This window comes from Struthio camelus, unplaced genomic scaffold, assembly GCF_040807025.1.
Source record: "Struthio camelus isolate bStrCam1 unplaced genomic scaffold, bStrCam1.hap1 HAP1_SCAFFOLD_87, whole genome shotgun sequence".
NCBI classification, from domain to species: Eukaryota; Metazoa; Chordata; class Aves; order Struthioniformes; family Struthionidae; genus Struthio; species Struthio camelus.
The window spans coordinates 188,709-216,634 of record NW_027182724.1 but is presented as its reverse complement, the minus strand read 5'-3'; the positions used below and the strand labels follow the sequence as shown (position 1 = coordinate 216,634).

At 68.7% G+C, this 27,926-nt stretch overlaps 2 protein-coding genes across 7 annotated transcripts; one reads left to right on the top strand and one right to left on the bottom strand.

Annotated features, from left to right (window-relative positions):
* Positions 1-1,625: 1,625 nt before the first annotated feature.
* Positions 1,626-22,103, top strand: ACAP1 (ArfGAP with coiled-coil, ankyrin repeat and PH domains 1). 6 transcript variants are annotated; one of them, XM_068929503.1, is made up of 22 exons: positions 1,626-1,764; positions 4,470-4,527; positions 5,561-5,680; positions 6,486-6,539; positions 7,635-7,693; positions 8,973-9,156; positions 10,115-10,159; positions 10,403-10,498; positions 10,579-10,653; positions 11,171-11,283; positions 11,900-11,951; positions 12,581-12,681; positions 13,566-13,680; positions 14,961-15,193; positions 16,675-16,744; positions 16,835-16,929; positions 17,644-17,807; positions 18,617-18,789; positions 18,917-19,026; positions 20,877-20,987; positions 21,104-21,153; positions 21,702-22,103. In XM_068929503.1, exons 1-22 carry the CDS (start codon positions 1,712-1,714, stop codon positions 21,800-21,802), a joined length of 2,232 nt encoding a protein of 743 aa, XP_068785604.1. In that variant the 5' UTR covers positions 1,626-1,711; the 3' UTR covers positions 21,803-22,103. The 6 variants fall into 6 exon arrangements, with proteins under 6 accessions (XP_068785604.1, XP_068785605.1, XP_068785606.1 ...); XM_068929504.1 differs by having other exon boundaries at positions 5,561-5,729; positions 9,088-9,156; XM_068929506.1 differs by lacking the exon at positions 1,626-1,764 and adding an exon at positions 3,456-3,937.
* On the bottom strand, positions 22,062-27,683 carry SLC16A13 (solute carrier family 16 member 13). Its single transcript, XM_068929509.1, has 5 exons — positions 27,553-27,683; positions 26,032-26,230; positions 25,166-25,309; positions 23,524-24,270; positions 22,062-22,858 (listed from the first exon to the last, which is right to left on the bottom strand). Exons 2-5 carry the CDS (start codon positions 26,225-26,227, stop codon positions 22,638-22,640), a joined length of 1,308 nt encoding a protein of 435 aa, XP_068785610.1. The 5' UTR covers positions 26,228-26,230; positions 27,553-27,683; the 3' UTR covers positions 22,062-22,637.
* Between the last annotated feature and the right edge of the window lie 243 nt (positions 27,684-27,926).

Here is a 27,926-nt window from a genome sequence, read left to right as displayed (position 1 = left end):
CCCGTGTCCCCCCATCCCGGTGTCCCCGTGTCCCCGTCCCTGTGTCCCCCCATCCCGGTGTCCCCGTGTCCCCCCCATCCCGGTCCCCATCCCGGTGTCCCCGTGTCCCCCCATCCCGGTGTCCCCCCATCCCGGTGTCCCCATGTGTCCCCGTGTCCCTCCATCCCGGTGTCCCCATCTTTCCCCCATCCCGGTCCCCATGTCCCCATCCCCATGTCCCCATCCCAGTCCCGGTGTCCCCACTCCCGTGTCCCCATCCCAGATGTCCCCATCCCGGTGTCCCCATGTCCCCATCTCGGTGTCCCCATGTCCCCATCCCGGATGTCCCCATCCCGGTCCCCATCCCAGCATCCCTGTGCAGCTGTCCCCATCCCGGTCCCCATGTCCCCATCCCGGTCCCCATCCCAGTGTCCTGGTCCCCCCACTCCGGTGTCCCCATCCCGGTGTCCCCATCCCAGTCCCCGTGTCCCCATTCCAGTGTCCCCATCCCGGTGTCCCTGTCCCCATCCCGGATCTCCCCATCCAGGTGTCCCCATCCCAGTGTCCCCATGTCCCCATCCCGGATGTCCCCATCCCGGTCCCCATCCCAGCATCCCTGTGCAGGTGTCCCCATCCCGGTCCCCACGTCCCCATCCCGGTGTCCCCATCCCCAGTGTCCCCCTCCCGGTCCCCACGTCCCCATCCCGGTGTCCCCATCCCCAGTGTCCCCATCCCGGTGTCCCCCCCATCCCGGTCCCCATCCCGGTCCCCACGTCCCCATCCCGGTGTCCCCATCCCCAGTGTCCCCATCCCGGTGTCCCCCTCCCGGTGTCCCCATCCCGGTCCCCATGTCCCCATCCCGGTGTCCCCATCCCCAGTGTCCCCATCCCGGTCCCCACGTCCCCATCCCGGTGTCCCCATCCCCACGTCCCCATCCCGGTCCCCACGTCCCCCTCCCGGTGTCCCCCTCCCCGTGTCCCCCTCCCGGATGTCCCCCTCCCGGTGTCCCCACGTCCCCATCCCGGATGTCCCCATCCAGGTGTCCCCATGTCCCCATCCCCACGTCCCCATCCCAGTGTCCCCATGTCCCCATCCCAGTGTCCCCATCCCAGTCCCCATCCCAGCATCCCTGTGCAGGTGTCCCCATCCCGGTCCCCATGTCCCCCTCCCGGTGTCCCCATCCCCATGTCCCCATCCCCAGTGTCCCCCTCCCGGTGTCCCCACGTCCCCATCCCGGTGTCCCCATCCTGGTGTCCCCATCCCGGATGTCCCCATCCCGGTCCCCATCCCAGCATCCCTGTGCAGGTGTCCCCATCCCGGTCCCCACGTCCCCATCCCGGTCCCCATGTCCCCCTCCCGGTGTCCCCATCCCCATGTCCCCATCCCCAGTGTCCCCCTCCCGGTGTCCCCACGTCCCCATCCCGGTGTCCCCATCCTGGTGTCCCCATCCCGGATGTCCCCATCCCGGTCCCCATCCCAGCATCCCTGTGCAGGTGTCCCCATCCCGGTCCCCATGTCCCCATCCCGGTCCCCACGTCCCCCTCCCGGTGTCCCCCTCCCGGATGTCCCCCCCCCGCCCCCCCGCGGTGTCCCCGTCCCGCCCCGGGGCGGAGCCGCCGCCTCGTGCTGCCCCGTCGCCGCCTGCCGCCACCCGGCACCGCCGCCGCCCGCCGCCCTCCGACCCCCCCCGGGGCCCCCCCCGACCCCCCCGGACCCCCCCCCGCTGCCCGGCATGACGGTGAAGCTGGACTTCGAGGAGTGTTTTAAGGACTCGCCCTGGTTCAGGTACCGGGACCCCCCCCCCGGGACCCCTCCCCACCCCGGGATCCCCCCCGAGACCCCCCCCATCTCGGGACCCCCCCTCCGGCACCAGCCCCCCCCCTCCAGAACCCCCCCCAAGGCTGGAGGAAGGGGGGAGCAGCCCCCCCAACACCCCCGAGCCCCCCTATAGCCCCCCCAACACCCTTAGACCCCCCCAAAAGCCCGGGGACCCCCCCCAGCGTCCTCCAGGCCCCCTCCTAAAGCTCCCAGCCCCTCCCCAAAAAAGCAGACCCCCCCCAAAACCTCTCTCAGGACCCCCCCAAGGCCCTCCCAAACTGTTCTGAACCCTCTGGGACCTTTGAGACCCCCCCCAAAACCCTCCCAGCACCTGCAGAGCCCCCCCAAACTGTCCCAGACCCCCTGGGAGCTCCTAGGACCCCCCCAAAACCCTCCCAGCACCTGCAGGGCCCCCCAAAGCCCCCCAGAGCCCCCCCCAAACTGTCCCAGACCCCCTGGGACCTTTGGGACCCCCTGATGCCCCTGGGACCCCCCCAAAACCCTCCCAGCACCTGCAGGACCCCCCCAAAGCCCCCCAGGACCCCCCCAAACTGTCCCGGACCCCCTGGGACCTTTGGGACCCCCCCAAAACCCTCCCAGCACCTGCAGGGCCCCCCAAAGCCCCCCAGGACCCCCCCAAACTGTCCCGGACCCCCTGGGACCTTTGGGACCCCCCCCAAAACCCTCCCAGCACCTGCAGGACCCCCCAAAGCCCCCCAGGACCCCCCCAAACTGTCCCGGACCCCCTGGGACCTTTGGGACCCCCCCAAAACCCTCCCAGCACCTGCAGGGCCCCCCAAAGCCCCCCAGAGCCCCCCCAAACTGTCCCGGACCCCCTGGGACCTTTGGGACCCCCTGATGCCCCTGGGACCCCCCCAAAACCCTTCCAGCACCTGCAGGACCCCCCCAAAGCCCCCCAGGACCCCCCCAAACTGTCCCGGACCCCCTGGGACCTTTGGGACCCCCCCCAAAACCCTCCCAGCACCTGCAGGACCCCCCAAAGCCCCCCAGGACCCCCCCAAACTGTCCCGGACCCCCTGGGACCTTTGGGACCCCCCCAAAACCCTCCCAGCACCTGCAGGGCCCCCCCAAAGCCCCCCAGAACCCCTCCAAATTGTCCCAGACCCCCTGGGACCTTTGGGACCCCCCCAAAACCCTCCCAGCACCTGCAGGGCCCCCCAAAAGCCCCCCAGGACCCCTCCAAACTGTCCCAGACCCCCCTAGGGCCCCTCCAGGGCCCCCCCAAACTGCCCCCCCGGGGCGGAAGCGATTTCCTGGGCCTCGCACGCACCGGTGAGCCGGGGAGGGGCCGGAAACACACGGGGAAGGGGGGGGAACGACACTCGCACACGCGTGTGCGGCCCCCCCCCCACCACCCCGGGACGGGCCCCCACACGCGTGTGCAGCCCCCCAGGGCCACGTGACCTTGCACGGCCTCCCCCGCGTGCGGGGTGGGGCTTGCACGGGGGGCGGGGCTTGCACGGGGGAAGGCGGAGCTTGCACGGGGGTCTGGCCTGCCCGAGGTGGCGGGGCTTGGAGGTCCTGGCCTCGCACGAGGGGCTCCGGCGGAGCTCGCACGAGGGGCCTGGGCCTCGCACGAGGGGGGGTCCGGCCTCGCACGAGGGGCCTGGCTCTCGCACAAGGGGGGCAGATCTCGCCCCAGGGGGTCCGGGCTTCGCGCGGGGGTCCGGCCTCGCACGAGGGATTGGTCTTTGCACGAGGGCCGGGGCAGCTGCGGCCGCGTCGCTTGCGCCGAGACCTGGCGGCGGTTTCGGGGGCCCCCCCTCTTTTCGCCCCCGTGATGTCACGGCGTTGCCACGGCGACGGCGCCCACAGGAAGCGGCGCCGGAAACGCGCTGGCGACCGCAGGCACCGGCCGGGCCCGGCCCCCCACCCCGAAAACACCTGGGACCCCACAAACACCTCGGGGGGACCTGGAAACTGCCACTGGGACCCAAATAACATTCTGGGGGGCCCAAAACCGCCCCGGGGGCCTGGAAACTGACATCAAGATCCCAGTATCGTTCTGAGAATCTCAAAACCACCCCTGGGTACCTGGAAACTGCCACTGGGACCCAAATAACATCCTGCGTGGCCCCAAACCACCCCTGGGGGCCTGGAAACTGACATCAAGATCCCGGTAACATTCTGAGAATCTCAAACCGCTCTTGGGTATCTGGAAACTGCCACCGGGACCCAAACAACATCCTGTGGGGCTTGAAACCTCCCCTGGGGGCCTGGAAACCACCACTGGGACCCCAGTAACATCCTGGGGACCTTGAAACTGCCCCTAGGGGCCTGGAAACCACCACTGGGACCCCAGTAACATCATGGGGACCCTGAAACTGCCCTGAGGAGCCTAGAAATTGCCACCGAGACTCCAAAAAGATCTTGGGAACCCCAAAACCGCCACCAGGACTCTGAAAACATCCTAGGGACCCCCCAGGGAACCCCAAAATACCCCGGGGCCCCCAGAAGTCCAGGGACCTCAAACCCCTCAGACTCCTTTGGACCCCCAGATGCCCCCGGGCCTCCCAAATGCCCCCTTGTGATGCTGTGATACCGCCCCGGCCCCCCAAATGCCCCAATCAGCCCCCTCGAGCCCCCCCGTGATCCCCCAATCCCCCCTTTGACCCCCCCATGCCCCCCTACATCCCCCCCCGTACCCCCAGGGCTGCCGTGGAGGAGGCCGAGGCCGAGATCGCCGAGTTCGAGACCCGCCTGGAGAAGGTGATCGAGGGACCCAGGCGTCCGGGGGGGGAGGGGCCTTTGGGGGTGAACCCCAGAGGTTTGGGGGGTCCCTGGGGTGCTGGGGGGTTTCCCAGGGCTTTGGGGATCCCAGGAGGATCTGGGGGGGAATCTGGGGGGGGTCCCTGAGGTGCTGGGGGGCTTCCCAGGGCTTTGGGGATCTGGGGGGGGTCCCTGGGGGGCTGGGGGGCTTCCCAGGGCTTTGGGGATCCCAGGGGGATCCGGGGGGGATCCAGGGGGGTCCCTGGGGGGCTGGGGGTGTTTCCCAGGGCTTTGGGGATCCCAGGGGGATCTGGGGGGGATCCAGGGGGGTCCCTGGGGGGCTGGGGGTGTTTCCCAGGGCTTTGGGGAATCCCAGGGGGATCTGGGGGGGATCCAGGGGGGTCCCTGGGGGGCTGGAGGTGTTTCCCAGGGTTTTGGGGCTCCCAGGGGGATCTGGGGGGGATCCAGGGGGGTCCCTGGGGGGCTGGGGGTGTTTCCCAGGGTTTTGGGGCTCCCAGGGGGATCTTGGGAGACCTGGAGGGATCCAGAGGGATCAGGAGCTCCCCAGGGTGCCCGGGGGGGGGGAATCCCAAGGATTTGGGGGTCCCTGAGGCCTCCAGGGAGATGGGGGAGGGTCTCTGGGGTGCTGGGGGGGATCCCAGGGGCTTGGGATTCCCAGGGGATCGTAGGGGATCTGGGGGGTGAGCGGGGGGGGGATCCAGAGGGATCCATGAGCTTCAGGCAAGATTGGGGGGGGGTCCCGGTTGTCCCTGGGGGTCCTGGAGGGGTTCCTAGAGGTTTGGGGATCCTGAGGGGATCTGGATGGATCAGGATGGATCCGGAGGGATCTGTGGGGTGCGGGGAGGGGGGATCAGGGGGGTCCCAACAGTCCTTGGGTTGCTTGTGGTGGGGGTCCCTGGGGGGGGTTGGGGATCCCGAGTGGGTCCGGGGGCATCTGGAGGGATTTGGGGTGATGCCAAGGGATCCCGGGGTGGTCGGGTGCTGACCCCCCCACCTTCACCCCCCCCCCCAGGTGCTGAAGCTCTGCTCGGCCATGTTGGACGCGGGGCGCCACTTCGAGGGGACGAGCCGGGCCCTGGCGGCGGGGCTGCGCGAGCTGGGGGGGCCGGCGCCGGGCGACCCCCTGGTCCGGGTGAGCCCCAAAATGGGGGGGGGGCCAGGAGGGCGACCCCCTGGTCCGGGTGAGCCCCGAAACGGGGGGGGGTCCTGGGGGGTGACCCCCTGGTCCAGGTGAGCCCCGAAACGGGAGGGGGTCCCGGGGGGTGTGACCCCCTGGTCTGGGTGAGCCCCGAAACGGGGGGGGGGGCCGGGGATGGATTTAGGGGGGCAGAGCGTGATGCCAGGGGAATTGGGGGGATATGGGGGGGATTTGGGGGCTCTGGGGGAGGGATTGGGGGTATTTGGGGGGCTCTGGGGTATTTGGGGGCTCTGGGGGAGGGATCGGGGTATTTGGGGGGGTCTGAGGTATTTGGGGGCTCTGGGGGAGGGATTGGAGGTATTTGGGGGGCTCTGGGGTATTTGGGGGCTCTGGGGGAGGGATCAGGGGTATTTGGGGGGCTCTGGGGTATTTGGGGGACTCTGGGGGAGGGATCGGGGTATTTGGGGGGGTCTGAGGTATTTGGGGGCTCTGGGGGAGGGATTGGAGGTATTTGGGGGGGTCTGGGGTATTTGGGGGCTCTGGGGGAGGGATCAGGGGTATTTGGGGGGCTCTGGGGTATTTGGGGGCTCTGGGGGAGGGATCAGGGGTATTTGGGGGGCTCTGGGGTATTTGGGGGACTCTGGGGGAGGGATCGGGGTATTTGGGGGGGGTCTGAGGTATTTGGGGGCTCTGGGGGAGGGATTGGAGGTATTTGGGGGGCTCTGGGGTATTTGGGCCCCCCCCAGGGACACCCCCCAGCCCCCCTGACCCCCCCCACCACTATTCCCCCCCCCCACAGGAGACGCTGGAGAAATTCTCCGAATCCTTGGACCACATGATGGGCAGCCACGAGGTGAGCAGGCCCCGCCCCCTCTCCCCAAGCCCCGCCCCTTCCATCGGACCCCTCCCACTTCGCTCGGACCACGCCCCCTTTCCCCGAGCCCCGCCCACTCCATTCAGGCCCTGCCTCCTTTCCCCAACCTCTGCCCTTTACCCTGACCCCACCCCTTCCCACCAAGCCCCGCCCCCTCAGCTGTGCCCTGGCTCAGTCAAGCCCCGCCTCCCCATCAGGCCACGCCCCTTTCAGCCTAGCCCCGCCCCCAGGGGATTCTTCCCCCCTCCCTGAGTCACTGTGTTACCCCAAGGGGGGGCCTGGCCCCCATTTGGGATCCCCCAGTTCCCCCCCTGTGTCCCCCTGGGATCCTCTCTGTCCCCCCATGTCCCCCCCCATGTCACCTTGTGTCCCCCTGAGATCCCCCCCGTCCCCCCTGTGTCCCCCCCCGAGACCCCCCGGTTCCCCCTGTCCCCCCCATGTCCCCCTGTGTCCCCCTGAGATCCCCCCTGTCCCCCTGTGTCCCTCCGAGACCCCTGGGTCCCCCCATATCCCCCCATGTCCCCCTGTGTCCTCCCAAGACCCCCGGGTCCCCCTTTGCCCCCCCATGTCCCCCTGGGTCCCTCTGAGATCCCCCCTGTCCCCCCGTGTCCCCCCATGTCCCCCTGTGTCCCCCTGAGATCCCCCCTGTCCCCCTGTGTCCCTCCGAGACCCCTGGGTCCCCCTATATCCCCCCATGTCCCCCTGTGTCCTCCCAAGACCTCCGGGTCCCCCTGTGCCCCCCCATGTCCCCCTGTGTCCCCCTGAGATCCCCCCTGTCCCCCTGTGTCCCTCCGAGACCCCTGGGTCCCCCCATATCCCCCCATGTCCCCCTGTGTCCTCCCAAGACCTCCGGGTCCCCCTGTGCCCCCCTCATGTCCCCCTGGGTCCCCCCGAGACCTCTGGGTCCCCCCATGTCCCCCCATGTCTCCCTGTGTCCCCCCAAAACCCCCATGTCCCCCAGGATCCCCCTCCCCTGTGTCCCTCCGTGTCCCCCCGGGATCCCCCTCCCTCTTGTCCCCCCCCATGTCCCCCCCACCCCGTGTCCCCCCTCACGGGGTCCCCGCGGGCACCCAGGAGCTCCTGGACAGCACCCAGCAGTCGCTGCACCGCCACGTCCACACCCTGCTCAAGGAGTGAGTCCCTGCGGGTGCCAGGGGGGGTCCCCATGGGTGCTAGGGGGGTCCCAAGGGTGTCTGGGGGGGTCCCCAGGGGTGGCGGGGGGGGTCCTGAGGGTGCTGTGGGGTCCCGGCGGGTGTGGTGGGGACCTCAGGGGTGCTGGGGGTTCCCTATGGGTGCTGTGGGATCCCAGGGGTGCTAGGGGGGTCCTGAGGGTGCCAGGGTCCCCATGGGTACCAGGTGGTACCATGGGTGCTGGGGGGTCTTGAGGGTGCGGTGTGGTCAGATCCTGAGGGTGCCAGGGGTCCCCATGGGTGCTGAGGGGGTCCCAGTGGATGCAGTGGGGAGGGCAAGGGTGCCAGAGGAGTCCCATGGGTGCTAGGGGTCCCCATGGGTGCTAGGGGGGTCCCAAGGGTGTCTGGGGGGGTCCCCAGGGGTGGCGGGGGGGGTCCTGAGGGTGCTGTGGGGTCCCGGCGGGTGTGGTGGGGACCTCAGGGGTGCTGGGGGTTCCCTATGGGTGCTGTGGGATCCCAGGGGTGCTAGGGGGGTCCTGAGGGTGCCAGGGTCCCCATGGGTACCAGGTGGTACCATGGGTGCTGGGGGGTCTTGAGGGTGCGGTGTGGTCAGATCCTGAGGGTGCCAGGGGTCCCCATGGGTGCTGAGGGGGTCCCAGTGGATGCAGTGGGGAGGGCAAGGGTGCCAGAGGAGTCCCATGGGTGCTAGGGGTCCCCATGGGTGCCCAGGGGGTCCTGAGGGTGCTGGGGTCCCCATGGGTGCTAGGGGTCTCCATGGGTGCTGGGGGGGTCCTGAGGGTGCCGCGGGGGGGTCCCGATAGGGGGTCCCAGCAGTGGGAACCTGAGGGGTCCTGGGGGGTCCCAGCCAGTGCGGTGGGGTCCCCAGGGGTGCCCGGGGGGGGTCCCGATGGTGCCGGGGGTCCCCACGGGTGACGGGGAGGGTCCCGAGGGTGCCGGCAGCGGGGGTCCCAGCGGATGCAGTGGGGACCCGAGGGGTCCTGGGGGGATCCCCAGAGGGTGCTAGGGGGTCCCGAGGGTGCCGAGGAAGTCCCAGCGGGTGCAGCGGGGTCCTGGGGGTCCCCAGGGGTGCCAGGGGGTCCCAAGGGTGCCGGGGGTCCCCATGGGTCCTGGGGGCGGGGGTCCCAACAGGTGTGGTGGGGTCCCCAGGGGTGCCGGGCGGTCCCAGCGGGGGGTCCCGGCGGGTGCGGGGAGTCCCCGGGGTGCCGGGGGGAGGGGGTCCCCAGGGTGCCGGCGGGTGCGAGCCAGGGCTGCGGGGGCGCAGGGCGGCGCGGGGGCTGCGGGAGGCGCGCCGGGAGCGGGCGCGGGCGGCCGAGGGGCTGGCGGGGGCCCTGCAGCACCACGCCGAAGCCCCCCGCCGCCGCCCCCACGACGCCCAGGAGGCCGCCGCCGCCCTGGGGGCAGCCCGGGGCCAGGCCCGGGCCCGGGCCCTCGATTACGTCCTCCAGGTGGGCGGGGCTTTGGGGGGGCGGGGCCTCTGAGGGGGCGGGGTCTCAGGGGGTGGGGGGCTCGGGGGTGGGGGGGGAAGGGGGGTTCGGTCTGCTGGGAGGAGGGCCTGGAGGGAAGGTGGGGCTTCGAGGGGGCGGGGCTTAGAGGGGTGGGGCCTCCGGGGGTGTGGCCACAGGGGAGGTTGTGGGGGGTAGGGGGTGGGGTTTGCCAGGAGCAGGGCCTGGAGGGAAGGTGGGGCTTCGAGGGGGCGGGGCTTCGAGGGGGCGGGGCTTCGAGGGGTGGGGCTTCACGGGGCGGGGCCTCAGAGAGGGTGGAGCTTTGAGGGGGTGGGGTCTTGGATGGGGTGGGGCCTCAGAGGGGGTGGGGCTTAGAGGGGAGGTTGTGGGGGGAAGGGGGTGGAGCCTGCAGGGCATGGGGCTGTAGGGGCAGGATCTGCAGGGGGTGGGGCTTGGAGGGGGGTGGGGCCTGGAGGGGTGGGGCTTGAAGGGGTGGGGCCTCCGAGGGTGTGGCCACAGGGGGAGGTTGTAGGGGGGAAGGGGGTGGGGTTTGCCAGGAGCAGGGTCTGGAGGGAAGGTGGGGCTTCGAGGGGGCGGGGCCTCTGGGGGCGGGGCCTCTGGGGGCGGGGCCTCAGGGTGGAGCCCTGGTGGGGCAGGCCTGGAGGGAGCAGGGTGGGTGGGGCCTAGGGGAGGTGGGGCTTTGGGGGTGGGGCCTGATGGGGTGGGGTTTGGGGGGATACACACCAAGGGGTGGGGCTTAAAGGGGTGGGGCTTAATAGGATGCAGGTCTTAAAGGGACAGAGCCCAGCTGAGTGGCAAAGGCCACAGAGTGATGGAGGGGGTGGGGCAATGCTGGGGGCGGGGCCTGGTGGGGCAGGGTCAGATCACACTGGGCGGGGCCTGGGGAAAGGGGGCGGGGCCTGACCCCCCCCTCAACCTCCTGCCTCCCCCTCCCCACCAGATCAACGTGATGCAATTGAAGAAGAAATCCGAAATCCTCCAGTTCGTGAGTGGCTCCGGGGGCCCCCGGGGAACTGGGGGGCTCGGGAGGGGGGCTTGGGGGGTCCTGGGGGGAGGATGAGGGGCCTCGGGGGGGGCCTAGGAATCTGGGGGGGGTCTTTAGGGGGCTGTGGGGATTTGGGGGGGGGGTCCAGGGCTCGGCAGGGAGCCGAGGGGACGTGGGGGGCTGGGAGGGGGCTTCAGGCGGCCCCCCCCGGCTAAGCCCCCCCCCTTTCCCCCCCCCCACCAGGTGCTGAGGCTAATGGAGGCCCAGGCCACCTACTTCAGCCAGGGCCACAGCGCCGCCGGGCGCCTGGAGCGCTACCGGGCCGAGCTGGGCACCCAGGTGGGACCCCGGCGTCCGGGCGGGGGCCCCGGCGTCCGGGCACCCCCCCCTTCCTCTGACCCTGCCCCTGCCCCCCCCAGCTCGACCGCCTGGTGCTGGAAGCGGCCCGGCAGCAGCGCGACATGGAGCAGCGGCACGCCATGCTCATCCAGCAGGTGGGGGCGGGGCCTGAGCCCAGGGGGCGGGGCCTGAGCCCGGGGGGCGGGGCTAGGGCAGAGGGAGTGGGGCCAGGATGGAGGAGTGAGGTCAGAGCGGAGGAGCCTGGCTAGAGGGGGAGGCCCTGGGTGTAGGGGGCGTGGCTTGGTCTTAGGGGTGGGGCCTGGCTGGAGAGGGCGGGGTCTGCGCCTGGGGGCGGGGCCTGAGCAGAGGGGGTGGGGCCTGAGCCTAGGAGGCGGGACCTGGATGGAGAAGGTGGGGCCAGGATGGAGAAGTGAGATCAGACTGGAGGAGCCTGGGTTGAAGGGGCGGGGTCTGGCTGGAGAGGGCGGGGCCTGAGCCTGGGGGCGGGGCCAACACCAGTGGGCGGGCCTGAAGCTTCAGGATGGGCCTGATTGACAGCCAGGCCCTGTGTTGATTGACAGGGAAGGGGCAGGGCAGCAGGGGCGGGGCCAGGGTGGGGAGGGTGGGGCCGGAGGGGGGGGCGGGGCTGATGGGCTGACGGGCGGCCCCCAGGACCTATCGCAGGAGACGGTGGCGGGGGCGGCGCGGGAGGCCCCCCCGGGGGCCCCCCCCATGGAGGGCTACCTGTACAAGCGGGCCAGCAACGCCTTCCGCACCTGGAGCCGGTAACGGCCCCCCCCCGGACCCCCACTGCGGATCTCCCCCCCCCGGATCCCCCTGCCTGACTCCAGACCCCCCCCGAGACCCCCCACGTACCCCTAGACACCCTCCCATACTGCCTGTGCCCCTATCTTCCCCCTATGGACCCCCCCCACGCACCCCCTGCACCCCCAAATACCCTCAGTGTTCCCCCAGACACCCCTCAGCACCCCCAAATACACCAGTAGCCCCCAGATACCCCCTGACACCCCCAGTACCCCCAAATACCCCCAGTGTTCCCCCCACACTTCCCAGCACCCCTTAATACCCCCAAAACCCCCTCAGATGCCCTCTGACACCCCCAGCACCCCCAAATAGCCCCAATGTTCCCCCAGACACCCCTAAATACCCCCAGCCCCCCCAGATACCCCCTGACACCCCTCAGCACCCCCAAATACCCCCCTAAGTACCTCTTCTTCCCCCCCACCCACCACCCAGCTACCCCCAGTACTCCCCAGTATCCCCGAGTACCCCCAGATACCCCTCCAGTAACCCCGATACCCCCCAGCCGCCCCTCGTGTCCCCTCGTCCCTGGGTTTTGGGGGGGTTTGGGGGCCCCCCCAACCCGTCCCCCCTCCCCAGGCGCTGGTTCTCCATCCAGAGCAACCAGCTGGTCTACATCAAACGGGCCCGGGTGAGCCGGGGCGGCGGGATTTGGGGGGGGGTCCTTGGGGGGCTGGATTTGGGGGGGCTGCGGGGGTGGGGGTCGATTTGGGGGGGCACTTTGGGGGGCTGGATTTAGAGGGGCTGGATTTGGAGGGGGATGGTTGGGGAAGTTGGATTTGGGGGGTATTTGGGGGTTGGATTTGGGGGGGGCTGGACTGGGGGTCAGATTTGGGGGTACTTTACAGGGCCGGATTTGGGGGGGTGGATTGGGGGGGTTGAATTTAGGGGGCATTTTGGAGGGGCTGGACTTGGGGTCTTTTTGGGGGTGGGTTGGATTTGGGGGGGTTGGATTTGGGGGTGACCCTTTTGGGGGGGCTGCATTTGGGGGGACTGGACTGGGGGTCAGATTTGGGGGGGCCACCCTTGAGCAGGCCTGGATTTGGGGGGCAGCTTGGGGGTTGGATTGGGGGGGCTGTATGGGGGGGCTTCGTGGGGGAACCTTTCGGGGGGCTGGAGTTGGGGGGCAGCTTTGGAAGGCTCGTTTTGGGGGGGGCAGTTTGAGGAGGGGTTCCCCGTTTTGGGGGAGCTGTTGGGGGGCAGTCTGGGGGGGTCCAGGCTTTGGGGTGGGGGTCCTGAGCAGCCCCCCCCTCGACCCAGGACCCCCCCACGGTGGTGGTGGACGACCTGCGGCTCTGCACCGTCAAGCCCTGCCCCGACCTCGACCGGCGCTTCTGCTTCGAGGTGCTCTCGCCCTCCAAGTGAGTCCCCCAAACCCCCTGGAGACCCCCAAACCCCTGCGGACCCCTCCCCAGACCTCCGGGCACCCCCAAAAACCTCTGCTTACCCCAATAATGCTTAAAATCCCCTGGAGACCCCCCCCCAAATCCCGAGGGACTGCCAAAACTCACAGGACCCCCTATCCCCCAAGCTCCTGGAGATCCCCAAACCCTCTGGGGACCCCAATAACACCCCCCTTGCCTATAGGCACCCCCCCAAATCCCCAGGGGTCCCCAAAAGCCCTGGAGACCCCCCCAAGCCCCTTGGCACCCCCAAAACCTTTGCTGATCCCCATAACACCCAACCCACCCAGGAATGTCCCCAAATTCCTGGAGACCCCCCCAAACCCCTGGGACCCCCCACCCCCCCCCCCAGGAATGTCCCCAAGCCCCTGGGACCCCCCTCAAACCCTTGGGGACCCCTATAACATCCCACCAGGAATGTCCCTGAGCCCATAGGGACCCCCCCCAAACCCCTAAGGACCCCCCAGGACCTCTGGGGACCCCTATAGCACCCAAAGCCCCTCCTGGACATCTCCTCACACCCCACAAGGGTCCCCAAAACCCCTGGGGACCCCCCCGAGCCCCTGGAGACCCCCCTGAGCATCTCATCACACCCCACAAGGGTCCCCAAAACCCCAGAGGACCCCCCCCACAAGCCCCTGGGGACCCCCCCTAAAAGCTCAGGGTGGGGGGCAGGGGACTCCTGGGACCCTCTAGAGCCTTTTAGGACCCCCATGAACCCCATGACCGTGACGTCCCCATGACCCCAGTGTCCCCGTGACCCCAAAATCCCCATGACCCCCTGTGTGACCCCGCTGCCCCCCCCCGGTGGCCCCCCCCCCGGCTTCCCCCCCCCCCCCCAGGACCTGCCTGCTGCAGGCGGACTCGGAGCAGCAGCAGCAGGCCTGGCTCAGCGCCGTGCAGAGCAGCATCGCCAGCGCCTTCAGCGAGGGGCCCCCTCCCAGCCCCCCCGGCCAGGTGACACCCCAAAATCCCCCTAAAGCTCCCCCCAACCTCCCCTGAAGCCCCCTGCACCCCTCCCTGGCTTGGTGGCACCCTCAAACCCCCCCGCGGCCCCCCCAACCTCCCCTGAAGCCCCCTGCAGCCCTCCTGCCAGGTGACACCCCAAAACCATTCCAGAACGGGGGATATGGGACCCCCAGACACCCCAGGGTGGGGATGGGACCCCCAAATCCTTCCTGGGGGGGGATATGGGACCCCCAGACACCCCAGGGTGGGGATGGGACCCACAAACCCTTCCTGGGGGGGTATGGGACCCCCAGACACCCCAGGGTGGGGATGGGACCCCCAAACCCCTTCTTAGGGGGGATATGGAGCCCCCAGACACCCCAGGGTGGGGATGGGACCCCCAAATCCTTCCTGGGGGGGGATATGGGACCCCCAGACACCCCAGGGTGGGGATGGGACCCCCCAAACCCCTTCCTAGGGGGGATATGGAGCCCCCAGACACCCCAGGGTGGGGATGGGACCCCCAAACCCCTTCTTAGGGGGGATATGGAGCCCCCAGGCATCCCAGGGTGGGGATGGGACCCCCCAAACCCCTTCCTAGGGGGGATATGGAGCCCCCAGACACCCCAGGGTGGGGATGGGACCCCCAAACCCCTTCTTAGGGGGGATATGGAGCCCCCAGGCATCCCAGGGTGGGGATGGGACCCCCCAAACCCCTTCCTAGGGGGGATATGGAGCCCCCAGACACCCCAGGGTGGGGATGGGACCCACAAACCGTTCCTGGGGGGGGATATGGGACCCCCAGACACCCCAGGGTGGGGATGGGACCCCCCAAACCCCTTCCTAGGGGGGATATGGAGACCTCAGACACCCCAGGGTGGGGATGGGACCCACAAATTCCTTCCTGGGGGAGATATGGGACCCCCAGACACCCCAGGGTGGGGATGGGACCCCCCAAACCCCTTCCTAGGGGGGATATGGGACACCCCAGGGTGGGGATGGGACCCCCAAACCCCTTCTTAGGGGGGATATGGAACCCCCAGGCATCCCAGGGTGGGGATGGGACCCCCCAAATCCCTTCCTAGGGGGGATATGGAGCCCTCAGACACCCCAGGGTGGGGATGGGACCCCCAAACCCCTTCCGGGGGGGGATATGGGACCCCCAGACACCCAGGGTGGGGATGGCACCCCTTGGGGACCCTCAAGTCCCCCCCCCCCGGCCCCCGGTTCGCCGACAGGCGATCCCCTAGCAGCTCCCTGAAGCCCCCCACCCCGTGTCTCCCCCGCAGTCCCCCGAGCACCCTGGCTCGGCGGCAGCAGGGCCGAGAGGGGGTGCCGGGGGCACCCTGGGGCGAACGTCGGGCGCCCGGGGGGGCCGGGGGGGCCCCGAGCGGCGGGTGCTGGAGCAGGTGCTGGGGCTGGAGGGCAACGCGACCTGCTGCGACTGCCGCGAGCCGGCGCCCGAGTGGGCCAGCATCAACCTGGGCATCACCCTCTGCATCGAGTGCTCCGGCATCCACAGGTGGGTGCTGGCCCCCCCCAACCCCCCCCCGGGGCACCCCGAAACCCCCCCGGGTGCCCTGAACCCCCCCAAGGGCTCCCCAAACCTCCCCTGAGCCCCCACCTCCAATCTGGGCATCACCCTCTGCATCAAGTGCTCCGGCATCCACAGGTGGGTGCTGGTCCCCCCAAACCCCCCTGGGGCACCCCAAAACCCCCCCAGGTGCCCTGAGACCCCCCCCAAGGGCTCCCCAAACCTCCCCTGAGCCCCCACCTCCAACCTGGGCATCACCCTCTGCATCGAGTGCTCCGGCATCCACAGGTGGGTGCTGGCCCCCCCCAACCCCCCCCCGGGGCACCCCGAAACCCCCCCGGGTGCCCTGAGACCCCCCCAAGGGCTCCCCAAACCTCCCCTGAGCCCCCACCTCCAACCTGGGCATCACCCTCTGCATCGAGTGCTCCGGCATCCACAGGTGGGTGCTGGTCCCCCCCAAACCCCCCTGGAGCACCCCAAAACCCCCCCGGGTGCCCTGAGACCCCCCCAAGGGCTCCCCAAACCTCCCCTGAGCCCCCACCTCCAACCTGGGCATCACCCTCTGCATCGAGTGCTCCGGCATCCACAGGTGGGTGCTGGTCCCCCCCAACCCCCCCCGGGGCACCCCGAAACCCCCCCGGGTGCCCTGAGACCCCCCCAAGGGCTCCCCAAACCTCCCCTGAGCCCCCACCTCCAACCTGGGCATCACCCTCTGCATCGAGTGCTCCGGCATCCACAGGTGGGTGCTGGTCCCCCCCAAACCCCCCTGGAGCACCCCAAAACCCCCCCGGGTGCCCTGAGACCCCCCCCAAGGGCTCCCCAAACCTCCCCTGAGCCCCCCCAGCTCCCCAAGCTCTCTGACACCACCCAAGACCCTCTAGGAGCCCCAGATGTCCCCAGGGACACCCTAAATGTCCTCAAGGACCCCCCCAAATGCCCCCAGGGCCCTCTTGGATCCTCCAACACCCCCAATGCACCCCCAGGAACATCTCAGTGTCCCCTAGGACCCCCCCAAAACACCCAGGGACCCCCCCAATGTCCCCAGAGACCCCTTAGGACCCCCTCCAACACCCTCTAAGGAACCCCCCAAATGTCCCCAGAGAACCTCTTTGGTCCCCCAGTGTCCTCTGGGACCCCCAAACACCCTGTAGCGGTCCTCCTGGTGTCCCCGGGCACCCCCAAATGTCCCCAAGACCCCGAAGGACCCCCCTCAAAATTATCCCTGGACCCCTTGGATCCCCACATTCCCCAAAGATCCCCCCGACACCCCCAAGTAGCCCCCCCAAAATGCCCCCAGGGTCCCCTAGGCTCCCCCAAAACCCCCAAGGGATCTCCCAGGAGCCTCTCCATGCCCCGTAGGACCCTGAAGCCCCCCTGCTAGGGACCCCCAAAGTCCCTAGGGACCCCCAAATGTCCCCAGGGCCCCCCCAAAGTCCCCACGCCCCCCCAACCCCCCGAATCTCCCGCAGGAGCCTGGGGGTGCATTTCTCCAAAGTGCGCTCGCTGACGCTCGACTCCTGGGAGCCTGAACTGGTGAAGGTAACTGGGAGCACTGGGCTTACTGGGAGGATGGGGGAGGGTCCGGAGCCCCCCCCAACCCTGACGTTTTTGGGGTTCCCCCCCTCCCAGCTGATGTGCGAGTTGGGGAACAGCACCCTGAACCGCATCTACGAGGCCCGGGTGGAGGAGATGGCCGTGAAGAGGCCCCAGCCCGGCTGCTCCCGGTGAGCCCCCCAAATCTCCCCAAATCCCCCCAACACTGGGGGTGCTGGACCCCCCACATCTCCCTCAGGACCCCCCAAACCTAGGGGAGCCCCCGAGACCCCCCTGAACCTAGGGAACCCCCTGACCCCAGCCCGGCTGCTCCCGGTGAGCCCCCAAATCCCTCCAAAACTGGGAGGCTGAGACCCCCCAGGCACCCCCAAACCCCTCCCAATGGCTCCCAGTAGCTCCCAGTGCCCCCCCAATGGCTCCTTGTATCCCCAAGCAGCCTGCAGCCCCGTCCCAGAGGCTCCCAGTTCTCCCAGTACCCCCCCAGCATCCTCTATACCCTCCCAGTGGCTCCCCATAGCTCCCAGTCCCCTCATTCCAGTAGCTCCCAGCCTCTGCAGCACCCTCTGTACCCTCCTAGTGGTTCCCAATAGCTCCCAGTCCCTCCCAGACCCTCCTGGTAGCTCCCAGTTCTCTAATTCCCCCCATCCCAGTGGCTCCCAGTCCCCCCAGACCCTCCTAGTAGTTCTCAGTACTCCCAGTACCCCATCCCAGTAGCTCCCAACCTCCCCCAGCCCTCCCCCAGCCCCCTCCCAGTGGCTCCCAGTAGCTCCCAGTCCCCCGTAGACCCTCTGAGTGCTCCCCAACCGCCTCCCAGTGGCTCCCCAGTGCCCCCTGCCCCCTCCCAGTGGCTCCCAGTGCCCCCAGTACTCCCCCCGCCCCCGCAGGGCCCAGCGGGAGGGCTGGATCCGGGCCAAGTACGTGCAGAAGAAGTTCGTCACCCAGCTGCCAGGGGCGGGGCCAGGCTGGGGAGGGCGGGGCCAGGGTGTCCCCAGCCCCTCCCCCCACCACAGCCCTCGGGCCCGCCCCCTCGGCCCCACCCAGCCCCCAGGTACCAATGGGGGGAGTGGGGCTGACGAGGGGTGGGGCTTGAGTGGGGCGGGGCTTGGGAGGGAGGGTGGGGTTTGAGATAGAGGATGGGGCTAAAGATGGTGGGTGGGGCTTATGTTAAGGGGTGGGGCTTAAGCTGGGGGTGGAGCTTAAGGCAAAGGGGGAGGGTTCCAGCTGGATGGGTCATGCTCACCAGGAAGGGGCGGGGCTTGTGTCAAAGGGGGTGGGGCTACAGTGGAGGGGAGGGACTAATAGTGGGTGGGGCTTGTAAGGGGGTGGAGCTTGTGATGAAGGGCAGGGCTTCAGCTGGTGTGGGTGGGGCTAAGGTGGTGTGGGTGGGGCTTGAAAGGGGGTGGAGCTTCTGAAGGGCGGGGGCTTCAGCTGGTGCAGGTGGGGCTAAGGTGGTGTGGGCGGGGTCAGGGCTGGCAGGGCGGGGCCAAGCCGATTTTGGGGCGGGGCTTAGGTGGGGTGGGGCTGGTGGGGGCGGAGCTAGCCCATCACCACCTCCAAGGAGTATGTGGGTGGGGGGGTGGGGCTTGAGGGCGGGGCTTAGACCTTGGGGTGTGGCATGCGCATTAGGGGCGTGACCTGCCTGCTGGGCGGGGCCTCCTGGGGCTTGTGGGCGGGGCTTGAAGGGGGCTGGCCCGCCCTTGCTGCCACCCTAGTGCAGGAGCCAAGGTGGAAGCGGGGTGGGGGGGGGGAGCGGTTGCTCCACGAAGGGGCGGGGCCTGAGCTGAGGAGGGCGGGGCCTGAGCTGAGGAGGGCGGGGCCTACCCGAGGCTCCACCCCCCCCCACCACCTCCTCCCCAGGCCCGGCGGAGCGGGGGGGGCCGCCCAACCTCCACCCCGGCGCCCTGCTGTACTGGGCCGCCCGGCGGCAGAGCCTGCCCACCATGGCCGACGCGCTGGCCCACGGCGCCGACCCCGGCTGGGTCAACGGGGCCGAGGAGAGCCGCACGCCGCTGCTGCAGGCCGTGGCCGCGGTAAGGCGGCGTGGGGTGGGGGGGGGACACACACACGCACGGGGGACGGCGGCGGCGTTGGAGGTGAGGGGGACACCCCCCCCCCCAAAAAACCTCCGCTTTCCCCCCCACCACCGCCGCCGCCCAGAACTCCCTGCTGGCCTGCGAGTTCCTGCTGCAGAACGGCGCCAGCGTCAACCAGAGCGACAGCGCCGGCCGCGGACCCCTGCACCACGCCACCATGCTGGGCCACACCGGGTGCGTCCCTGCCGGGCCCCCAGGGCCTTTCCCAGCGTCTCCCAGTGCCGTACTGGGAGGCCGGGGGGGCTGCAGCCTGCACCTTGGGGTGTCCAGACCCCATTTCATGAATGGTGGCGGCTGCCACCCCTAAAGGCGCCGCACTGGAAGCTAAGCAGGCACCACCCTGTTCGGTGCCTGGATGGGAGACCACCCTGTGGGGTGATTCCCTCCCCCTGCTTAATGTGGCCCTAGATCAGGGTCCCCACTTGCCCCCCCCCAAGCATCTCCAAGGGGGGATCCAGGTCCTTCCCAGTGGCTCCCAGTGCCGTACTGGGAGGCCGGGGGGGCTGCAGCCTGCACCTTGGGGTGTCCAGACCCCATTTCATGAATGGTGGCGGCTGCCACCCCTAAAGGCGCCGCACTGGAAGCTAAGCAGGCACCACCCTGTTCGGTGCCTGGATGGGAGACCACCCTGTGGGGTGATTCCCTCCCCCTGCTTAATGTGGCCCTAGATCAGGGTCTCCACTTGGCCCCCCCCCAAAGCATCTCCAAGGGGGGATCCAGGTCCTTCCCAGTGGCTCCCAGTGCCGTACTGGGAGGCCGGGGGGGGCTGCAGCCTGCACCTTGGGGTGTCCAGACCCCATTTCATGGCGGCTGCCACCCCTAAAGGTGCCGCACTGGAAGCTAAGCAGGCACCACCCTGTTCGGTGCCTGGATGGGAGACCACCCTGTGGGGTGATTCCCTCCCCCTGCTTAATGTGGCCCTAGATCAGGGTCCCCACTTGGCCCCCCCCCCAAAGCATCTCCAAGGGGGGATCCAGGTCCTTCCCAGCGGCTCCCAGTGCCGTACTGGGAGGCCGGGGGGGGCTGCAGCCTGCACCTTGGGGTGTCCAGACCCCATTTCATGAATGGTGGCAGCTGCCACCAGGAAGCTAAGCAGGTACCACCCTGTTCAGTGCCTGGATGGGAGACAGAACACAGCCGGTCTCTGGGCAGCAGTGCGGTGCCTCCACCCCAATCCGCTGCCCCCCCCCAAATCTGCTCCCCCCACCTCAATCCTCCCCCTCCCCAAAGACTCTATAGGCCCTTCCCCAGCCCTGGGCTTTACACTGGGGGGGGGAGGATTATGAGGGGTGGGGGGGGTCCTGTTCCAATGGAGGGGTTCTTATTTGCTTGGAGGGGGTCCCTATTCTTTTGGGGGGGTCCCTGTTCCCTTGAGGGGGCCTTACGTGCTTGCGGGGGGTCCCTATTCTTTTTGGGGAGGTCTCTGTTCCCTTGGGGGGGTCCCTGTTCCTTTGCGGGGGGCTTTATGTGCTTGGGGGGGGTTTTGTTCCCTTGAGAGGGCCTTACGTGCTTGCGGGGGGTCCCTATTCTTTTTGGGGAGGTCTCTGTTCCCTTGGGGGGGTCCCTGTTCCTTTGGGGGGGGGCTTTATGTGCTTGGGGGGGGTTTTGTTCCCTTGAGAGGGCCTTACGTGCTTGTGGGGGGTCCCTATTCTTTTTGGGGAGGTCTCTGTTCCCTTGGGGGGGTCCCTGTTCCTTTGGGGGGAGCTTATGTGCTTGGGGGGGTCCCTGTTCCCTTGCGAGGGCCTTACGTGCTTGGGGGGGGTCCCTATTCCTTTTGGGGGGCTCCCTGTTCCCTTGGGGTGGTCTCTGTTCCTTTGGGGGGGCCTTATGTGCTTGGAGGAGGTCCCTATTGCTTCAGGATCCCTCTTCCTTTTTGGGGGGGGGTCCCTGTAACAAGGCCCCCCCACCCCATGCTATCTTCTTGGGGGGGTTGTCTCAGGCCTGCTGCCCGTGCAGGGAAGCTAAGCAGGTGCCACCCCGTTCGGTACCTGGATGGGAGACTCACCCCTGTCCCCCCCCCCCAGCCTGGCGTGCCTGTTCCTGAAGCGGGGGGCCGACCTGAGCGCGGTGGACGCCGAGGGCAAGGACCCCCTCTCCATCGCCATCGAGCTGGCCAACGCCGACATCGTCACCCTGTGAGTCCCCCAACCCGCTCCGGGGACACCCTGGGGTGGAGGGGGCACCCTGGGGTGGGGGGTACCCAACCCTCACCCCCCCCCAACACCCACCCACCCTGCTCTCTCCCCACCAGGCTGCGGCTGGCCAAGATGCGGGAGCTGGAGGTGGCCCAGGGGCAGACTGGTGGGTTTGGGGGTGATTTGGGGGGGCTGAGGGGGGGAACACCTAGGAGTAGGGGGGACCCTGGGTTTGGGGTTGTCTTTGGGTTTTGGGGGGGGTCCTGGGGTGTCCTCGGGCTCAGGGGGATCCCTAGGTTTGGGGGTTCCCTGGGTTTGGGTGTCCCCAAAGGGGGATCCTGGGGGGGTCCCTGGGATTGGCGGCCCCCAAAGGAGGGTCTGGGGGGGGTCCTGAGGTTTAGGAGTCCCCAAAGCGGGTTTCCAAGGCAGTCCCCCCTGGATTTGGGGGTGCCTTGGGGGGCTTCCTGGGGGAGGGGTTTCTGGATTTGGGGGGCCCTGGGAGGTTCCCAGAGGGATCTTTGGATGTGGGGGGCTCCTAGAAGAGTTCTTGGGGGGACGTCCCGGATTTGGGGGGCTCCTAGGTGGTGTCCCTGGACCTAGGCAGAGGAGGAGGCTTCCGGGGGGGGGGTCCTGGATTTGGGGCCCTTTGAGGAGGGTTTCCGGGGGGGGTTCCTGATTTGGGGGACCCCCCGACCACCCTCTCCCCCCCCCCAGGCGACGACACCTACCTCGACATCTTCCGCGACATCTCCCTCATGGCCTCCGACCACCCCGAGAAACTCGCCCGCCGCGACCTCAAGCTCACCACCCTCTAGCCCCGCCCCCTCGGGGCACCAGGCCACGCCCACTCCACGAGGCCACACCCCTGGAGAGGCGGAGCTCTGCCCCCCCCACTGACCCCTCGCAGCTGCACCCCCCTCGCTCTGCCCTCACGAGTGGGCGGGGCCTTGCCTGCCTCCAACCCCCTCCCCCTGTGCAGGGGGGGCGTGTCCTGCCAAGCCCCACCCCCAAGATGGGTGGGGCCATTCCAGCCCCCCCACCACCCTTCTTTTTATATGTATTTATTGTTTTTTTAGGGTCCACTCTGAACCAAATAAAACAGTGCCTTGGCCCCGCCCCTGCAGTCCTGCCTCCAGGGAAGCCCCGCCCCTGTTGAGGTGGTACCCAGTCTGCGCCGGCCCCTCACGTCTCTTTGTGCATTACCTAGAACCAACCCTGTTTGGGTAACCCAGAACCAAGCTCCGTTGCTTTATCTAGACCAGGCCTTAATTGAGTAACCTAGAACCGGCTCCCTAATGCGTTACCTGGACTGGGGCATGATTGGGTAACCTAGAACCAGCTCCGTACTGTGTTACTGAGATTGGGCCCTGATTGGGTAACCCGGAACTGGCTCCCTAGTGTATTACCTGGATTGGGGCCTGATTGGGTAACCTAGAACCAGCTCTCTAATGTGTTACCTAGGCTGGGCCCTGATTGGATAACACAAAACTGAGGCACGCAATGCGTTACCTAGACGAGGCCCCAGTCAGGGCAGCGATGCACCCACCCTTCGCCTGCCCCCCTTCCCGCCACCCTGCCCCACAGCGCCGAAGGAGGAACGGGACCCTGGGCTGAGATTTGCGGAGAGTGGAGGGTTTAACACGACCAGTTCTAGAGCACCCCAGGGCCTCCTGGCACAGGGGGACTCAGTGCGGCCTCGGGGGCTCCGGGGATCGGAGCTGCCGGGTCGTGACTCTCATCTTTGCCACCAGAGCCCGGAGAGGCACTGAAGAAGCCAGGGAGGGTGAGGAGGAGGAGGCTGCCGGCCACGAGGAAGGTGCCGGCGGCGATGAAGGAGGCCGTGTAGTTCCCCGTCACGTCCCGCAGCCAACCTGCAACAGAGGGGGGTTGGGTGACCCCAACCACCTGCCTTGGGGCACCTAGAACCTGCCCTGCTGGGGGGGCAGAACAGTTGGGTGACCAAGAACGTGGGGGTTGAGACCCCTAGAGCCTGCCGAGAAGGGGTCAAAATAGTTGGTGACCGAGAACGCGTGACACAGCCATACCTACAGCGACCTTCCCTACAGGACTTGGGGCATCTAGAACCAGGAACAGCCAAAACCCAGCATCCCTGGGGGAGAACCCTGCCCTTGTGCAGCCTAGTTCTAGATCACCCAACCCTGCTATGTGTCATCGGTGATCCTTGATTGCCTAAAATGATGGAAAATGAGACCCAAGCCCAAGTTTCAGGCGCGCCGCGTGTCCGCTTCTAGGTCACCCAACCCACCGTGATCCATTCCCCACCCGGTGAGACATGAGCGTTGGGAAACGCCTCCCCCAATTGGGTTCTAGGTGTCCCAAGTGCCTGGTCCTAGGTCACCCAACCCTGCCATGAGCCGTTCCCCACCCGGTGAGCCATAGGGGTGGGAAACGCCTCCCCCAACCAGGCTCTAGGTGCGCCAAATGCCCGGTTCTAGGTCAGTCAACCCCGCCGTCACCCCCTCCAGCAGACCAGGGGCGCGTTGGGTCTGGGAGGAGGCTTCCCGGCGGGTCCTACCGGCGAGCGGGGCGCCCAGCAGCGAGCCGAGGCTCTCGAACATCTGCATGAGGCCGATGGCGTGGAGGAGGCGCCCGGCGCCGACGATGTCGGCCACGGCGGTGAACTGGAGGGGCACGACGGCGCCGGCGCAGAACCCGTAGGCCAGCCCCAGCGCCAGCAGGCTGGCGTAGGAGGTGCCCAGCGGGAAGAGGAGGAGGGCCAGCCCCGTGAGGAAGGCCCAAGCGAAGAGGTGTCGGAGCAAGGAGGCGGCGGGCCGGGCGGCCAACCAGCCGGCGAAGACCCGGCCGCCGCCGTCGGCCGCCGCCGCCGCCGACATCACCAGGGCGGCCCGGTACTCGTCGCAACCCAGCTCGCGGGCCCGGGCCACGGCGTGGACGTAGGGAACGTAGTAGCCGGCGTCCACCAGGATGAAGGCCAGGACGTAGCGGACGAAGGGGCCGTGGCGGAGGAGCCGGGGTAGCTTCGGGCGGCACCGGGGCCTCCTTGGCGTTCCCGACTCGCCGGGGAGAACCAGTGGCCGCAGCAGGGCCCCCGAGGCCACCAGGTTGAGGGAGACAGCGGCCAGGAGGAGCAGGGCCCCCCGCCAGCCGTAGGCCTCCACCAGCAGCTGCACCAGGGGCCCCAGGGCGAAGGAGGAAAAACTGGCGCCCGACACCGCCAGCCCCGTGGCCAGGGCCCTCCGCGACGTGAAGTAGCGGCCCACGGCCGCCAGCGAGGGCGTGAACACCAGCGCCCAGCCCAGGCCTGCGGGGAGAGCGGGCGGTGGCCGGCGCCCCGCGGGCCTTCGCCTCCCGCCCTGAGCCCTCGCCCGACGCGTTCTAGGTCGCCCAACGGCCCCTTTGCGCCCTTCCCTCAGCTGTTGGCACAGCACGTTCTAGGTTGCCCAACGGCCCCTTCGCATCCCTCCGTGGGCTGTTGGCACAGCGCGTTCTAGGTTGCCCAACGGCCCCTTCGCATCCCTCCGTGGGCTGTTGGCACAGTGCGTTCTAGGTCGCCCAATGGCCCCTTCGCGCCCCTCCCTCGGCTGCTGTCATGGCAGGTTCTAGGTCACCCAATGGCCCTTCGCGCCCCACCCTTGGCTGTTGGCACAGTGCTTTCTTGGTCACCCAAACCCCCTTGCACCCTCGTCCTTGGCCAGTGGCCTGGCACGTTCTAGGTCACCCAATGGCCCTTTATACGCCTTGCTTGGCTGTTGTCATGGCACGTTCTAGGTGACCCAAGTTCCCTTGTGCCCCAGCCCTTGGCCAACGGTCTGACATGTTCTGGGAGACCCAACAGCCCTTTGCGCTCTCCATAGCCGTCGCTATGGCCTGACCTAGCTGACGACATCCCATCTGCCACTATCCCAGCACGTTCTAGGTCACCCAATACCTCTTGTGCCCTGGGCTTTGGCTAATATCCTGTATGTTCTAGGTGCCCCTAGTCCCCTTGCTCGCCAGCCCTCAGCCAGTATCCTGGTGCTGTTCTAGGTCACCCAACGGCCCTTTGTGCCCCATCTCGCGGCCATTGTCCCATGAGTTCTAGGTACCCCAACTCCCTCTGCTCCCCTTCCATCATCCAGCATCCCGGAATGTTCTAGGAGACCCAAGGCCCCCACATCCCCTCGCCGGGACCCGTCCCAGCAGCCCTTGCTCCCTACCCGCCAGCAGCCCCACGCTGAGGTAGAGGTGGGCCAGGCGGGTGGCGAAGGCACCCAGGAAGAGCCCCAGGCCCGAAAGGAAGCCCCCGGCCATGACCACGGGGCGGGCGCCGAAGCGGGTGCTCAGGGCGCTGCCCAGGGGACCTGGCAGGACGGAGAGGCCGGATAAGGGGCATCCCAGTGCCCCTTACTGGTGGGACTGGGACGCTAGGGGAATTCGGGAGGGGGACCTCGGGGCTCCCAGTGCCCCCAGTTGTCCCCAGGGGGCCCTTAGCGGTGGGATGGGGACACCGGGGAACGGGGAGGGGGGGATCCCAGTGCTCCCAGTGCCCCGTAGTGGTGGGAGGGGGACCCTGGGGAACGGAGAAGGGGGACGCAGTGCTCCCAGTGCCTCCCCAGTTGCCCTAAACCCCCTTGCTGGTGGCATGGGGACCCCGGGCAATGGGGAAGGGGGTCTCAGTGCTCCCAGTGCCCCCCAGTACCCATTACTGGTGGGAAAGAGACCCCAAGGCAATGAGGAAGGGGGTCTCAGTGCTCCCAGTGCCCCCCAGTACCCATTGCTGGTGGGATAAAGACCCCGAGGCAATGAGGAAGGGTGTCCCAGTGCTCCCATTGCCCCCCAGTTGCCCCAAACGCCCCTAGCTCGTGGAACAGGGACCCTGGGGAAATGGGGAAGGGCAGTCCCAGTGCTCCCAGTACCCCCTAGTTGCCCCTTACTGGTGGGAAGGAGACTCCGTGGCAACGGGCAGGAGGATCCCAGTGCACCCAGTGCCCCCCCCCAGTGGCCCCAAATCCCCCTTCCTCGTGGGTCGGGGACCCCAGGACAACGGGGAAAGGGGCTCCCAGTGCCGGCAGCGGGCGCTCACCGCCGAGCTGGAGCACGGCGATGCCCAGCGAGGCCACCCAGGAGACGCCCCCGGCCAGCGCCCCGAAGGCCCCCCCGAAGGCGGCGACGAAGACGCCGAGGGAGCGGATGACGCCGAAGACGAGCGCCGACTGCACGAAGGCGCCGAGGACGATCACCCAGCCCCAGCCGCCGTCGGGGGGCCCCGGCGCCGCCATGGCCTGCGCGAGCCCCGTGGCACCAGACGCCCCCGGGGCGGCCGCAATGAGGGACCCAGGCGTCCGGGACCAGGGACCCAGGAGTCCAGGATCATGGGACCCAGGCGTCCAGGACCAGGGACCCAGGAGATCAGGATGAGGGACCCAGGTGTCCGGGACCAGGGACCCAGGAGTCCAGGATCATGGGACCCAGGCGTCCAGGACCAGGGACCCAGGAGATCAGGATGAAGGACCCAAGAGTCCAGGACCATGGGACCCAGGTGTCCGGGACCAGGGACCCAGGAGTCCAGGATCATGGGGCCCAGGTGTCCGGGACCAGGGACCCAGGAGTTCGGGACCAGGGACCCAGGCGTCCGGGACCAGGGACCCAGGAGTCCGGGACCAGGGACCCAGGCGTCCGGGACCAGGGACCCAGGAGTCCAGGATCATGGGACCCAGGCGTCCAGGACCAGGGACCCAGGAGATCAGGATGAAGGACCCAAGAGTCCAGGACCAGGGACCCAGGAGATCAGGATGAAGGACCCAAGAGTCCAGGACCATGGGACCCAGGTGTCCGGGACCAGGGACCCAGGAGTCCAGGATCATGGGGCCCAGGTGTCCGGGACCAGGGACCCAGGAGTTCGGGACCAGGGACCCAGGCGTCCGGGACCAGGGACCCAGGAGATCAGGATGAGGGACCCAGGAGTTCGGGATCATGGGACTGAGGAGTCCAGGACCAGGGACCCAGGAGTTCGGGATCATGGGACCCAGGAGTCCGGGACCAGGGACCCAGGAGTCCAGGATCATGGGACCCAGGAGTCCGGGACCAGGGACCCAGGAGTCCAGGATCATGGGACCCAGGCGTCCGGGACCATGGGACCCAGGAGATCAGGATGAGGGACCCAGGAGTCTGGGACCAGGGACCCAGGCGTCCGGGACCAGGGACCCAGGAGTCCAGGATCATGGGGCCCAGGCGTCCGGGATGAGGGACCCAGGAGATCAGGATGAGGGACCCAGGAGTTTGGGATCATGGGACCCAGGTGTCCGGGATGAGGGACCCAGGCGTCTGGGACCAGGTGTCCGGGACCAGGGACCCAGGCGTCCGGGATGAGGGACCCAGGCGTCCGGGACGACGGACCCAGGCGTCCAGGTCACGGGACCCAGGCGTCCCAGATCATGGGACCCAGGCGTCCGGGCCCTCGCTCTAACCACCCCCCTTCCTCCCACCAGGGTCCGGGCCCAACCCCTCACCCAGGAGAGGGACCCAGGCGTCCGGGCCGCGTTCCCCTCCCCCCCCCCCACCCCGAGCGGGGAGGGGGCCCAGGCGTCCGGGTCCCCGTCCCTACCTGGCTGGCGCAGAGGCAGCGGGGGAAGGGGGGGGGGGACACTGACGGCTCCCGCTGGCCCCGGGCCACCGGCCCCGAGGGGAGGGACAGGGGGGCGAAGTCCGGCCGGCCCGGACGCCTGGGCCCCTTGGGACAATGCGGGGGGGGGGGAAGGAGGAGGAGGAAGGGGGAGCACCCGGACGCCTGGGCCCCTGGGGGGGGGGACAATGAGGCTAGAGCCAGGAGCCCCGGACGCCTGGGTCCCCGGAGTGGGGGAAGGGGTCACCCGGACGCCTGGGCCCCCCCACCCCGGACGCCTGGGCCCTCTCGGCCCCTGTTAATGATCCACCCCCCCCCCTCCCCGTTAATGATTCCCCCTCGGGGCAAAGGGCGCT

What these genes read in the sequence shown, in the direction of transcription:
- SLC16A13 (XM_068929509.1), bottom strand. Translation starts at nt 26,227, where the DNA reads ATGGCGGCGCCGGGGCCCCCCGACGGCGGCTGGGGCTGGGTGATCGTC. An exon ending in CGCCGTGCTCCAGCTCGGCG is followed by an intron (nt 25,310 to 26,031) that starts GTGAGCGCCCGC and finishes CCGTCCTGCCAG; the next exon opens with GTCCCCTGGGCAGCGCCCTG. An exon ending in GCTGGGCGCCCCGCTCGCCG is followed by an intron (nt 22,859 to 23,523) that starts GTAGGACCCGCC and finishes CCTCTGTTGCAG; the next exon opens with GTTGGCTGCGGGACGTGACG.
- ACAP1 (XM_068929503.1), top strand. Translation starts at nt 1,712, where the DNA reads ATGACGGTGAAGCTGGACTTCGAGGAGTGTTTTAAGGACTCGCCCTGG. An exon ending in CGGGCGACCCCCTGGTCCGG is followed by an intron (nt 5,681 to 6,485) that starts GTGAGCCCCAAA and finishes CCCCCCCCACAG; the next exon opens with GAGACGCTGGAGAAATTCTC. An exon ending in CTCCCAGCCCCCCCGGCCAG is followed by an intron (nt 13,681 to 14,960) that starts GTGACACCCCAA and finishes TCTCCCCCGCAG; the next exon opens with TCCCCCGAGCACCCTGGCTC.